Source organism: Vigna radiata, chromosome 9 (genome assembly GCF_000741045.1).
Source record: "Vigna radiata var. radiata cultivar VC1973A chromosome 9, Vradiata_ver6, whole genome shotgun sequence".
In the NCBI taxonomy this organism is placed as follows: domain Eukaryota; kingdom Viridiplantae; phylum Streptophyta; class Magnoliopsida; order Fabales; family Fabaceae; genus Vigna; species Vigna radiata.
Genome location: NC_028359.1, coordinates 2,994,858 through 3,010,563, shown reverse-complemented (window position 1 = coordinate 3,010,563; position 15,706 = coordinate 2,994,858). Strand labels below are relative to the sequence as shown.

Genomic DNA, 15,706 nt, shown 5'->3' with positions numbered 1-15,706 from the left:
ATTATTATTAGTATTATTATTATTAGTATTATTATTAGTATTATTATTAGTATTATTATTATTAGTATTATTATTAGTATTATTATTAGTATTATTATTATTAGTATTATTATTAGTATTATTATTATTAGTATTATTATTATTAGTATTATTATTATTAGTATTATTATTATTATTATTATTATTATTATTATTATTATTATTATTATTAGTGGTAGTAGTAGTAGTAGTATTGTCGTTTTTTCTGGGAGACAACTAGCAAAGGTAGATTGTGGTACTACGTTACCCTAAGAGAGGAACAAAACTGTACTAAAACACAACATAAGGAAAAAAAATTTTAATTAGTTGAACCATAAGATAATCGATGAAAGTCTAATATAATCGGATTGAGCAAAGTTTAAACGGTTTAAATAAAAAAAGACGCACCTGGAATGCAATGCCGCAAGAGAGAAAAAGGAAAGGAGGAAGACAATGATGTTATCAGAAACTGGAATGCAATGTCGCGAAACTGCGAGTCTGCGATTTATTTAACATGAAATGAGGTGTCGGTTGTTACAGAAACCGACGTCTATAGTCAGCTAGACGTCGGTTATCTCACTAATATGACGTCCAAGATAACTTTTAATCTGTCTTTTGCATGCACATTAGACGTCAGACACACGGGGCGCTGACGTCTACAACGCTGATCGGATTGACATTTCATTTCCTGTCAGGGAAGTAGGCCTATAACATTTTAGACATCGATGCCTTGTTACCGAACGTCGAAGTGCCTGCGAGTTTGGTGAATAACATTAATTACAGGCACATAGACATCGCTCCCCTAGAAATCCGACGTCTATATTGCAGAAATTGACTGTCTTCCCGCCTTCCAGACAGGCTCATTGTCGTCAAGCTAAGGGAGCAAAGACGTCTATAACATTATAGACGTCGGTTTTTACTACGTGACGTCTAAGCGCCTGAGAATCAGGTGAAGAACATTAATTGCAGCCAGGTAGACATCAGACCCCCATCACAACTGACGTCAATGGGGTAGATAAGATCGTCTTCTCTCCTACCTCATGCCCTTGGACGTCGGTTTATGGCAGAGCAAACGTCTACTATATCAGAGATGTCGTTTGCCCTAAAAACCGATGTTTTGTTTACCAACTTATTTACTGTAATGCCACCGTCCGTTAATATACGTCGAGCTATCCTTTAACCAACATCTTATGGGTGACGTTAAACAACGTTTTTGCACTAATGTAAAGAACCTAACTAACAAAGTCATTAAAGGTATCACTAGGTTTACTTATGATATTGATTTCATTATTAAAATTGGATATCCTATGAGTAATTACTTTGTAACTAGAATTTGTCCTAAGTCAAATATCCCATTTATCACTTAGTATTTGTTTTTAATATGCTGTAGGAAATTTTAGTTTACTAAAAGTGGAAAAATGCTATTAGTGAGGAAATGAAATTGTGATAAAGATATAAAACATCATAATAGATTGTTAGAGTTGTAAAAAATGATGATGAATACAATGAAATTGAATGTAATGTTATATTCAAAATTAATTAGTGTCGAAAGGATATACACAGTATATGAAATAGATTACATATTTACTCATAATCTGAGTATTTTTTTTTTTACTTTATGAATACATAAAGCCTAATGGGTGCATATAACAATTTGATGTGAAAATTTTATTTTTGCATATTTTAATATATTTTCTTTCTTCAATCATTTAAAACATCTTTTATGAACAAACCCGTGATAAAGTTTTAAATTTTAAAAAATACAAGCGAAAATAATATTGTATAAAGATCAATCACAATTCAACATATAAACCTTTATAATAAAGAAATAAAGATAAAAGACAAATCAATTAGATTGAACACATTTCTAAATCTTATCATCAAGTACACTTCAATTCAAAAAGTACAAGCAAAACTTTATTATGTATTTAGAATATACTATTTTAATCTTATAACATTTATTTTAATTTTATATGTAAGTGGAAGCTCATCATGAATTAACTTTCAATCACGAGATGGTTATATGAAGTTAGTATTTAATTTTCAACAATTCTCTTTTTATGTTATTATCTCATAGTGATTTATATGATATTGCTATGATTAATTACTACATATGAAATACTCACGATTTTAAAGTTTTCATCATGGTATAGAGTTCAAAAAAATGTCTAAAAGAATTGAAAAAGAAAAATATATTTAAATTAGACTCGATATCTACTCTTAAAAACTATAGAAATATTAAATGTATCATAACAAACTATCTAGTCATGTAAAAGCCTAAATAAAAAGGGCTATTGGGTCTTAAGTTGGGACAACCAGCCCATCAGCAAAGGACCCATATCCTTAGGATGGGGTCTTCTGAAAATCAGAATCAGATTTCCCATTTTTATTCTTTGTTTGCTCTCTCTAGACAGAGCTATTTTCTTTCTAAGAAATTTGCTCTGCCTTCCCTCTAAGAAAACCACTCACTTAACCAATAAAATTTTTAACTGAAGGTACTACAACGTTCCTTGCAACAAGATCTTCATTTTGAACCGAACAGTTTCTCTGTTCGTCCCGGTAAGTGTTTTTCCCCCTTCTCTTTCACTGTTCTAGAACCTAAGGCATGCAACTTTGTTGGGTTCATGTGCCTTGTACGCTCTTCCTTCCATTCTCTACCCATTCGAGCTCTGAGAGCTATGTTCTATCACTAATTTGGTGATTTGTAGGTTCTGTAAGTTCAACGCGGTGTGGGTACGGTCCTAGGGCGTTCTTGACCTGTTACTATTAAGCTTTCCAGGTAAGGGGAGCTAATTATTTTCTAGGTTGAATCTGTTTTAGTGTTTTATGCATGTTGAATTAAAAATGTGATGTACTGTTGAGATTGTAATGTTACTGTTTTAAGTAATTGGTTTTGGTGTATATTATACTACTTAAATGATTTATCTGTGATTGATTTTATGTGTCCTATTTTGATGATTATGAACGGTTTCTGAATGGGTTATTGACTAAGATTGGTGATGTTCTGGAAAAGGTCTTGAGTGGGATTTAATTAGCATTGTTTGGTAGTAATTGGATACACAGGTACTGTTTGAGATTGTTGTGAGATGAAGTGAAAATATTAAAATTTAGCATTTCAGGTTCAAAGCATAAGAGAACAAGATAGATAATTTAGACAAATCAAATGTGGTTGTTGAGAGCCTTTGTTGGTAGGATAGAGGGGACTTAAAAACCTGAGTTGGCACATCCCTGAGCCCTAGCCTGGTCCAGTACGTTGTGACTAGTCATATGTGTTAGCGTCGAAGGTGAGTCCGATGCGTCAGACATCTGAACCCTCCCCGGTAACCAATTGGGTAGGGAAGGAGTGTTGGAAGGGAAAGTGTCTCATGGTGATGATAATTAGACAAGTAGTTTACCAAATAGGAACCATTTTGGAGTGTAAAGAGGATTGGAGAAATGTAAAATCTCCCCTATAATAACACTTAGTGTAATATGAAATATTAAATATGTAGCAAAATAAATAAATAAATATATATATATATATATATATATATATATATATATATATTTTGATATATATTATATTTTTATGAACCTATCAAAAGTATAAGGTGTAGGCACGACGTCTTTCTTTCTTTTAATGATTATGCTATTGTTATTTTCACACTTAATCCATGATTTTATCAATTATTGGTTGGTATATATTACTGTTTGGTGATAACATGACAATATTGTTTATTTGAGATGATTGGGAGTGGTTGTGGAGCATGTTCTGTTACATATGACTTGATCTTTAAGGCTTAAATATGTGGTTTGATTATAATTCAAAGGTGTGTGAATTGGGAAAGACTGAAACATGATTTCATGGTTGCTTATGGTAGTTTCAAATGTAGAATCTCTTGGTGAGATTCTTACTGTTTTAGAATAAAAGTAGGAGCTCAGTCTTGGGGGTCTTCTTGACGCTCCAATGGCCTTTCTTCTCATGTAGAGAGGATTGACCATGTGGTGAGGAGTAGCAGGAGGTCTTAGTCTTGGAGGCTTCCATCATGCTCCAGGGCGCGGAACAGACTAATCTCGTGAGTGTGGTAGGGCGGGAGAGCCCAAGGCGGTAGAGCCTAAGTATCAAAAGCCACCCCGCCATAGCTCGACTATCATTCTAAAGTCCGGACGAGTCAAGTCTAGTATTTAACATGATAGGATGAATGTTTTATCTTGTTTGCTTTAAATTAATATCTTTTATGTGCATGCTCTTAATTGTATGTTTTTTTTTATAATTAGCTCACCTTGCAATTGCTTGTGTTTGTGCCATGTTTGCGTTTGTTCCCCTTGCGATGATCATCCACTTGGATGGGAGCAGATGACGAGGAGATACTTTGGAAACAACTCTTGATGGGGAAGGAAATGTTGTTGCCTAGTTCTCTAGGCTTTAATTATCTTATCCTAGGATATTTTGAAGAAACTTTGTCATGTTCTAAGTTTTAAATTCTCTGTATTTTAAGAGAAAAACTCTAGTACTCCAAGTTTCCAAATTGTACTGTTTAAGGATGACTGTAATCTTATTACTCTTAACTACTTTCTAGTATTATTCATGGTAACACCTTAATTATATTATATATCTTTATAATATATAATTGGGATGTCACAATCTAGTCGAGATTTGAGATTTAAGAAGATAAGTAATTGGTCTTCAAAATCACTTTTTCATTCTCTTCGGCTAAAGAATAAAAAGGAAAATCGACTAAAGAATAAAAAGGAAAATTTCAATTTCTTTGGACAATGAGAAATTATTTTTAAAACCTAATTTTTTTTCCACAATTTTTTTTTTAAAAACAAAATCATAAATTTGGAGTTCTAAAAAACAAACAATAATTTAAAGTAATATTTTACTTCTTAATATTTTCTTCACGTACTTAAGTTAGAAAAAATTTATAATTATATGATTGAAGAAAAGTTAGATTAAAATTTTTTTTTTTCAGAAAAAAAAGAGTTAAAATAGTTTTAGATTATTATCCGAAGTAATTTCCTTTATATATATATATATATATATATATATATATATATATATATATATATATATATATATATATATAAAAGCACATTTGAGTTAAAGTCGTTGAATTATTAATAATCATATTTGATATAGGATAGATAACTATATATATATAAGCACATTTGAGTTAAAGTCGNGATATAGGATAGATAACTATATATATATAAGCACATTTGAGTTAAAGTCGTTGAATTATTAATAATCATATTTGATATAGGATAGATAACTATATTTTAACAATATTTTAACATCATTTATGTAATCAGTTTAAAATTATTTCACAATTAATAATAATAATCTTAAATATTAATATGGACCAATCACATAATTCATGTAAATGCTATTAAAATATTATAAAAAATATTATAAAAAATATCATTATCCTTTAATATATTGTGCATGAAAGTAATGATTTTATTCTTAAACAAAAGGTTTCAAAACAATTAAATTTTAAATAATACTATTCTTAAACAGAAAAGATTAAAAGTAAAGAAAAAATTATTCATCTTTTGAAAATGGAATATTTTTTTAAGGAAAAAAGGTTAAACTAGTCTGTACAAATAAACTTAAATAGTATTTGATATATGTTTGAAACTTAAATATAAATAATAAATACATCTTTATATAATCTATATATTTACTCTAACTCACATTTATATTCATCTATATCTTCATATAAACGTATTTTTATTTTCAAATTTGTCTATTACTTTATTTTCTTCCATTCACATTGATTCTTTGTATTCATCTTTCTCATTCTTGTTTTGTTTTATATAGTATTTTGTTCCCTTCTAAGTTCTATCTTGGAATAGTAAGAAATGAGTGACAAGTATGGGTGATGGTATCCCCACTTAGGGTTTCTGATTTATGATTATTGGGTACCTTTCATTCAACTTCAACTTTCCTACGATTTCAATTTGGTGACAAAAATTAAGATGAATTTCGTTGCCTTGTGATTGGGGACAAATTCGTTACAAAACCTAATCAATAAGACAAAACGACATTCCACTTATTCCCCAATCCACAATTTCGGTTTTCAATTTTCATTTTTTTTTTCAATTTTCTTTACGTATAAGTGTTGCTTAAGAAATATCCCTTTCCAATTCAATCTTCAAATACAAGTAATTTTACTATAAAGTTTTTTTTTTTTTTTATATATATATTTTTTTCACCATTCACTAACTTATTACACACATCATTTCGAAATTATACAAATACACATACCATAAATAGAAGCTAAGAAATGATTAAGTCATGCTTAATGTTTTAACCGTGATTTACGTGCACGATTCATTATAATGAATGTTAGACATAGTTTGAATTATTTGATAATTAATTAACTTGAAAAATGTGATGAGTTAACAAATTTCATATATGCAACCTCACCAATATTGGGTTCCAACAGAAATTATAATAAGTCATTAATAGTAATATTAATAATATATATTTTTTGTCATTTTTCTTTTCAACCACTTTTTTAGGCCCTCAAAATACGACTTTGGTTTATTATGCTTTTTTTTTATTATTGTTTACAGGCTGGTTTGGTTATGTTATTTGACAAATCAATAAATCACTAATTATTTTAATTTGAGTGAAAAATAAAAACAGCGGCAATAATGCTAATCCGTTTGTTAATCAAGTTCTAGAATTATTTTACTACAGAAAAATATGAGTGATGTTTTATTTAAATATTTAAATTTTCATAATTTAGAGAAAATGTATATACAAAAGATAATAATGAGTTAATTTAAAGCTGATTTTGATTGCAAAGTATTTAAATTTAAATACTAAAATAAAATACTATTTTAATGTTCACATATACGGTTGGACCAGAAGAGGAAAATACGAGTAAATTTTGAAAACGACAAAATTATCAAATAGTTAGGAAAGACATTTGATTTGATTGGTGAAATAAAAAAATGTTTTTTTTCTGTTTGTTTCTGCGAGTTAACCAGAAATAAAAAGATTAATTACACGTATTAGAGAAAAAGATCCTTCAGATTATTTTACACTTCAATGAATATTATATATTATAAATATATATTTTTTAATAAGCATATGGTATCAATAGGATAATAAGATTTCTCCAAACTTAATTTACTTCACTAACAAACATTTAATCTCAATTTAAATATAACTGTACAATGAGTGATCGTAATTATTATTATTATTATGGAAAGACTTTGAAGCAATACAATACAACAGTGTATGTACACTGGTGTTGACCATGGCTTCACAAAATTACGAAAATGTCCCTTCTGTCCAATACAATAGATGCGTCAATTTCAAATACCCCAATCATAGACTACAATAAAGTAATCAAAGGGTGAAACGAAATTTGAAAAACTTTTTTTTTTTATTTATTGGAAATTAGTAAATGACAAAAACATGGGAAATGAAACCTGGTTAGTGTTTCTTGCCAATGATTCGGTTTTTAAATTTTAATTTTTAATTTTTGGTTATAGCACGTTTTGAAAGTTAACCACCATCGGTTGAAGAACGATTTATCTGAAAGTAAAAAGTTTCAGTCATGTTGGAGTCTGCCGCGGTCAATCATCACCGTTATTCACCAGAGCACAGTGTTTTTTTTTTTTTTTTGAAATGGATTGAGTTGAATCAATGTCATCTGCTAATTAATTAGCGTTTTACGAAGTGCAAATGTGACAACGTTTTTGTTTTTTTGTTTTTGTCTGAACATTGTCATTCTCTGTTTCTACTGAGAGAGAGGGACGGTGTGGAGAGAGAAAGTAGAGGGGATTTGAAATGAAGGATGAGTAAAGCAAAAACCATCTTTTTCATTGTGGGGTTTTCGTAAAACTTAAATTTAAAAAAAAAAAAAAAAAGGAGAAAGAAAATGAGAGAAGAGAAAGAAAAAGAAAGAGGCTCATTTCCTCCACAGTGAGACACAAAAAGGGAAGAACAAGAAGAAGAGAGAAAGAAGAACATAAAAGACAAAGGAGCCAAATGCTGGTACCCTTTTGAACTCTAAATTGGAGGATCGGGTCACGCAATCGAAGATCTCGGACCTCCGTATCCGCACTTCACATTCAATTCTACGCCACTTCCACATTTCACTCCAAATTTTCAATGTAAAAAAAGTGATTAGGGTTTGTTCACTTTTGTTTTCTGTTTTGCAGCATGGGTGTTTGTTTGTGTGCAACCGTGATAATGCTTGCTTGACTTCCTGTTGTTTATTTGATTATTGTGTTTTTTTAGTAAGTTTTTTGGTTTAGCTTGGTTGGTATTGGATTTTGGGTTTATTTGGTATCGATGCAGCTTTAGTCAAGTTCAGTCTTTTGCTGAATCAGATCTACTTCTAATAGTTTCTGAGGCAAATTTGGGTTTCTGTTGTGTTGAAAAAGCTTGAACTTTGAGTCATGGGTTGGGATCTATGGCGTGGAATGGTTCTGTTGAGGGTTGCAACGAGTAGGATTTACCTTAAGTGCATCTGGGTTGTGACATGATTTTGTTCAATTTCGAACTTGATAGAGAATGTAGATTTGTAATGTAATGCAAATAGGGAAATGACTCACTCAACGTACTTGTTCGTCTGACGCGGAATTCTCTAAGAGTTTTCTCTTCCTTTTTCTTTTTTTAACCATGCTTCTGCAGAATCTACATTCTGATTTTGGGATTTCTCGCGTGTAGTGTTGTTGATTATGGTTGGTTCCAAATGGAAACGATGGTTAAGATTGCGTTTGCTTGCGTGAAATGATCCGAAGAGTGACAGAGAGTAGTGCTACCTTCAATATAGGAAAATGAAGTCTGATACGCTTCTTGATTATGCGGTATTCCAATTGTCTCCAAGGCGTTCAAGGTGCGGGCAACTTTATCCATGGAATTTTCTTGTTGCTGGGATGAGCTTTTCTGTTGATTATTAGAGTTTGTAATCGTGTTTCCTTGTTTTTCTTTCTATCATTGGGCAGATGTGAGTTGCTGGTTTCAAGTGATGGAAACACTGAGAAACTAGCATCAGGATTGGTGAAGCCATTCTTGACCAATTTAAAGGTTGCAGAAGAGCAGGTTGCTCTAGCTGCCTCATCAATCAAGCTAGAAATTGATAGACATAAAAATGCAGAGGCGTGGTTTACAAAAGGAACATTTGAGAGGTAACACCGCCCTTTGATTGAATGCACCGACCATTTTGGTTTACCTTTCTTGATTTGATTGGTTTTGGTGCTTACAGGTTTGTGCGGTTTGTTAGCACACCAGAAGTTTTGGAAATGGTCAATACCTATGATGCAGAAATGTCCCAATTAGAAGCAGCACGAAGAATATATTCTCAGGTAACAACAAAGTTATGATCAAAGAGAGAAGATTGGTGCAGACAACTGAACTGAGAAATCCCTTTTTTTTCTCTCTTTTATTGATATTTGGAATGTCTTATTTCAGGGGGCAGGGGATCAGCGTTCAGATCCACAAGGTATGTTTTCTTTGCTAATAGACATATAACCAAAATAACAGGTCTCTTTGCAATTCGACCTATAATCCAAAACCATTTGGAACTTCTTTTGATCGTGTCACTACTCATCAGTAACCACTCTGATGAATTTGTCTTATCATTTACAACTCTTAACTCTTAAGACATTTATGCTGCATTTCCCTACTGAATATCTTGTAGCCATGGAGAAAAAAGTTGTGTTTCTGCTTTTGCTGTACAAAGTCGATTGAAAATTGTTGCACAGTTATGACTTTTAAGTTATATTGGCTGTCATCATGTTTCCATATATGGATCTTTGATTATTGTCAATGTTCATTACTTAATCTCACACTTTCACTATTATTTCTCCCTTGAACATATTTTACTGTTACAGTAGTGGGAGCTGACGTATTTTACACTCTACATTGTTTACCATTAAATGCAACTATTATTATAATACAATCTTGAGGAAATATTTATGAACTTGCTTCTAATTTTAGATATGTGAGCACTTCTAAAATGTTTTCTTGTCTGTAATAGTTTGTCTAATTTTTGCTCAATTGGGTGATAGCCTATACTGTATGACACGTTGATGTAGGTTCTTCTAAATCAGATGGTAGATAGAAAAACGAAATTAAATGTAGCCAGAGAGGATATATAAAAAAGTAAAAAAAAGAAAAAGAAACCATTCTCAGTTCTTAATTGCCACATGCTCCCATCATAATTGCCCCAACAGAATTGCCTTATCTTGTTTGATAAGAGCATGGCAAAATGGGTTGAGGGTTGAATGCTGATGCCTACCATAGAAGTAGAAATGAAGAATGAAACTCCCACTATGTTTAAATTTTAGTTTTGATGAGTATATTATTTGTTGAAAAATTTGGGCAGGTGGGAATGGAGCAGGAGCAATAACAGTGGCAGATGCTACAACGTAAGATTTCATCTACCTAGGCAAGATTTTGCATGTTAATTTTACAGATGTAATTGATTGATTTGTTGGTACGAGTTACTTGCACAGGAAGGAACTCCTAAGGGCAATTGATGTACGATTGAGTGCAGTTAGGCAAGACCTAACCACAGCATGTGCTCGTGCATCAGCCTCCGGTTTCAATCCCCACACTATCACTCATCTCAAACATTTCGCTCATTGTTTCGGTGCTCATAGATTGAAGTAAGTCATTTTCTTAACTCTTCTAAAATAACCTTAATTAAGATAACACGAAATAAATAAGTAGTAATTATAATGTAAGCAAATTTTATTTTCGTCCCTCATCATATATGGTAAAATATTGAATAAAATAATAATATTATTAATTATAATGTTTTTATTTTTTGCGGTGCAGTGAAGCGTGTACTAAATACATGTCACTGTACGAAAGAAGACCGGACCTTATCAGTCACTGGCCAGGTGGCGATGACAGGGAACTCCGATCATCAATTAGTTCTGACATGTCCATCGACAATGACGATGGGCCCAACCAAGCTCAGACCCAGGCCCAGGCCCAGGCCCAGGATCAACTCTCAGACCCACCAAAGCCCAAGCCTTTTTCCAACTTCGCTTCGCTGCGAAGAAGCAACACCAGCGTGAACTCGAGGGACGACACCAACGACGCCCCTGCCAAAGAGGAGACGGAGTCGCCGGCGTCGGCAACCACGGCGGCGACGGCTCCGGCGTCTCGGAGGCTTAGCGTGCAGGACCGGATCAACCTATTCGAGAATAAGCAGAAGGAGAATTCCTCCGGGAAGCCACCGGAGCTCCGGAGGTTTTCCTCCGATGTGCTGCGGCGGTGGAGCGGTGCGAGTGACATGAGCATCGACATCAGCGGGGAGAAGAAGGAATTGGATAGCCCCTTGTCGTCCTCTGTTTCTCAGACGAAGTCCCTTCTTTCGGAAGAGAAGGATCGAAACGACAACAAATCGGAGAAGTTTGGAAAAACTGATCAAGGGTCTTCTCAGGAGACAGGGAAAGTTTCCGTTTTTGACGAGGACATGAACGGGGGGTTTAAGGATCAGGTGGGTGGTGTTCCGGAGGCCGCAGCAGTGAAGAACGGTTCATCCGAGGTTGTTGTTGGTGGTCCTATGCTGTCTTCTGGGGATGATGATGTGAAGGTTTATGGTGGGGTGAAAAATCATGTGGTTGCACCGTCACTTATTAGGGGACCCCGAAGTCATTCTCGATCCTTATCAGCACAGTTTGAAGGTGGCAATGGACTCAAATTGAGGGATGTTTCTGTTCGTGNTGATCAATCTTCACAGATTGAGGTTGAAGACTCTTCTTCATTCACGAACAAGGATGAGGATTCCCAAATCCCAAAAATGAAGTTCCAGAAATCTCTACATGGTAGAAGTGAACAACAGTTGAGCATGACACAGGGTAAAAGGGATGAAACCAACAAAAGTGCTCATGACTTTAGCAAGATGAAACAAGTTTTAGAGACTAAGGACAATGCACGTCCATCCTCAACCCCACCTTTAGAGCAGCAACATCAGAGGGTGAGGCAAGCTAAAGGAAATCAAGGGCTGCATGATGAGCTGAAAATGAAGGCTGATGAACTTGAAAAGCTTTTTGCTGAGCATAAACTGAGGGTTCCTGGGGACCAGTCTGGTTCTGCGAGGAGAGTTGAGCCGGCTGATGCACATATAGAACAGTCACAGTATAGGAAAGCTGGAGTAGGCGAGTCGACTCCTCAGTTGCCTTCCAGAAGCAATGTGACTGAAGTGACTGCGAGTTCAAGCAGTCTGGCAAGCTTTGAGGCTAAGTCGGTTGCAAAGACGGTAGACGGTCACAATTCTGGTGATGCTTTGGGGCCAAATTTTTCTGATCTTAACTTGAGTGAAGATTCTAGAGGAAAGTTTTATGAGAAGTACATGAAGAAGAGGAATGCCAAGCTTCGAGAAGATTGGAGTATGAACAGAGCTGAGAAGGAAGCTAGAATGAAGGCCATGCAAGATAGCCTTGAGATGAGTAGAGCTGAAATGAAGGCCAAGTTTTCGGGCTCTAGCAACAAACAAGATTTAGCATCAGGTGCTCATCGTGCCGAGAAACTTAGATATTTCAAATCAAATATTAAGAGGGAGCAGGTATTCATTGGCTTGTTTTATGATTTTTGTGATGATTGCAGAATTTTAATTTTTTGAATGCAAAGTTTGTGTTAAATTAAAAAGATGAAATTTCATTTTCAGTTCTGATTTAAATCCCCCTTCTTTTTCGACAGCATCCGATAGATTCCCTTCAGAATGAAGATGATGAATATGTTTCTGAATTCTCTGAAGAGAAAACTTATGGCTCTTCTAGGCAAAGTAGGAAAAATTTTCCTAATAGACATACATCTTCAGTTACCCCTCGAACAACAGCTGTGTCGGTCTCACGTTCATCTGGAAGGAGAAGAGACAACCCACTTGCTCAGTCTGTTCCAAATTTTTCTGATTTAAGAAAAGAAAATACAAAGCCTTCTTCTGGAGTCGGTAAAACAACCCGTTCTCAGGTAAGGACGTATTCCCGTAGCAAAAGCACCACTGAGGAGATGCAAGGAGTCAAGGAAGAGAAGTCGAGGCAAGCTCAGTCTTTAAGGAAAAGTTCTGCTAATCCTGCAGAGTTTAAGGATTTGTCCCCTTTGAACCCAGATGGGATTGTTTTGTCTCCATTGAAATTTGATATGGACGAGACTGATCTAGGTCCTTATGATCAATCGCCTAGATCTTTTCTTAAAAAGGGTAATAACATAGGTTCTGGTTCTGTTGGCAATGCTATCCGGATGAAAGCTTCAATGGCAACTGATACTCAAAATAATAAAGAATTCGATGACCTTGAATTTGATGAGGATGATTCTTTGCAGATGGGCACAGAGGAACAGGATGACATTGAAACTATGGTTACCAAAGATGTTGCTTATAATAATAATGGAAAGGTGAGTCTGAGCCAGGAATCCGGGAAGTCTGGTAATTCTGGATCTGAAATTGGTGATTCTACAAGGTCTTTTGCCCAGGTTGACCCTATTTCAGGTGGTGAAATGGCTTCTGGGTTTCCATCCACATTCAACGGTGTAAGATCTGTGCAGGATTCTCCTATTGGAAGTCCCGTGTCATGGAATTCACGCGTGCCTCATCCTTTTTCATACCCACACGAGTCATCTGACATTGATGCTTCCGTAGATTCTCCAATTGGAAGCCCCGCTTCTTGGAATTCTCATTCTCTTAACCAGGGTGACAATGATGCTGCCCGAATGAGGAAAAAGTGGGGAAGTGCTCAAAAACCATTTCTTGTTGCTAATTCATCCCAAAATCAACCCCGCAAAGACGTCACTAAAGGTTTTAAGCGATTGCTAAAGTTTGGGAGAAAAACTCGAGGATCCGAAGGTTTGCCTGATTGGATCTCTGCAACAACGTCTGAAGGAGATGATGATACTGAAGATGGCAGAGATTTGGCCAATCGGTCATCAGAAGACCTGAGGAAATCAAGAATGGGATTCTCTCATGGTCATCCTTCTGATGACAGCTTCAATGAAAATGAGCTGTTCAACGAACAGGGTAACATACTATTTTCTCAGATTTATTGTTATTGATCAATACGCCTTGTCATTGCTTAAAATCTAGATATTTAAGTGGATATATTTTTTATTTTATTATTTGATCTTGCCAGTATCTTGTGTTATGCCTGCTATTAGGAAGTGGATCCTTTAATTTATTCATTGATGTCTTTCCACTGTTGGTTTCACATTTAAAAAAGTTATACCTGTCCATAGATATTGATGTGGAAGGACAAGGAAAATTTCAATTAATGTCTTTCTTAACTTTCGTTTTTCAGTAGACTCTACTTTTAATTGATAATTTTTTTCTTGATTCCTACAGTCCAATCCTTGCAAAGCTCTATCCCTGCACCGCCTGCTCATTTTAAACTGAGGGATGATCACATGTCTGGAAGTTCATTAAAAGGTGATGCCTGGGTAACATAGTATACTATAGGTCAATTTTTCATCCTTTTTTGGTGTAGTTTCATTTGTCAGGTTGATGAAGTAGCTCTGTAAGTTGTCAGGAGTTCTCAAAATGTGTCCTCTTTGTTTGCATTTCATTGATTCTTGGATTAAGGGGCTAATCTTTTGAATTTTTTTGCTAAGAATGTAAAACCTTGACTCCCCAAAGTAGTATTATGCTTTTGTTAGTAAAGACTTGGGATTCACATATGCTTTGGATTTCTCTTCACTGATTTCAAGAATGATAACGTTTGATTTTCTACAGATTTAGTATCTTTTACACGATGTCATAGTTACATGTTAACTTCAATTTGTGCAGCTCCCAAATCATTTTTTTCACTATCAACTTTCCGAAGCAAGGGTAGTGACTCGAAAACCAGATGAAATTTCAGTGATTGGGCCTGGCAAGTAATTCGGATCATCTCAATGGTAGTAGAGGTGTAAAGGACAATATTAAATATGATACAGAAAAGAGAGGTAGGCTCGATACAATGATCTATATGAAAGATATATGTGATTGGGGTTATGTATATTTTCTTGGACTCATGAGGTTTTCCCCTATGATTTAGTTAGTCATGGTTGTGTTGATATATGCTGCATTCTGTAGTCAATGAAGAGTCGCCTATTGGTGCAGTGTCATTGTAATTTTGGCAGGAGTGGCATTCTTTTGCTCGTTTATTTTGATTTACTTGTGTGATGTATATCAGAGTTGAACTCCTGTTAGAATGAATCAGTACAGTCAGAGTTAAGAAGAGTAATGTGATTGCGGAGCAAAATAGTAGCTTTCAAAAGATTATTTCCCTCTCCCGATGAAAAGAACGAATAAGAATGATTGGCTACTTATCCTATGCCATTTTCTTGTTGCTTTTAGCTGTATGAATTTTCAGCTATTAATGCTCCTTTTCATGATAGCTACACGTTACTTAATGTAAATCATCACACAGTAAATAAACATGGTCGTTGATCCTTCTTACCTTATGATTCTGCATCCATTCTTTATTGCTTTAGGCCTTGTGAACATGGAACTGTCCGATTGCGGTAATGAATGAGAACGCTACCTTTATTATATTGATTTTTGGATAAAACAAACTATATACAGTGCTCTGTAAAACAAACTATACAATGCTTACGATTAAGAAGTTTGTTTAATTTCTTTGAAAGCGATTTAAGTTGTTAGTTAATGCTTCTAACTAGTGACTGCGAAGACGTTATTGGGAATTTATCAAATGCTTAACGGCAAAGAAAGAAAAATAATGGAAAATGCAATGA

The 15,706-nt window shown here is 34.4% G+C and overlaps 1 protein-coding gene across 1 annotated transcript; it reads left to right on the top strand.

Moving 5' to 3' along the window:
* Positions 1 to 7,740: 7,740 nt before the first annotated feature.
* Positions 7,741 to 15,415, top strand: LOC106774043. Its single transcript, XM_014660855.2, has 11 exons — positions 7,741 to 8,136; positions 8,696 to 8,864; positions 8,974 to 9,156; positions 9,234 to 9,333; positions 9,440 to 9,470; positions 10,356 to 10,398; positions 10,486 to 10,638; positions 10,811 to 12,548; positions 12,683 to 13,994; positions 14,316 to 14,399; positions 14,757 to 15,415. The coding sequence occupies exons 2-11, from the start codon at positions 8,806 to 8,808 to the stop codon at positions 14,819 to 14,821; spliced, it is 3,768 nt and encodes a 1,255-aa protein (XP_014516341.1). The 5' UTR covers positions 7,741 to 8,136; positions 8,696 to 8,805; the 3' UTR covers positions 14,822 to 15,415.
* Positions 15,416 to 15,706: the final 291 nt, after the last annotated feature.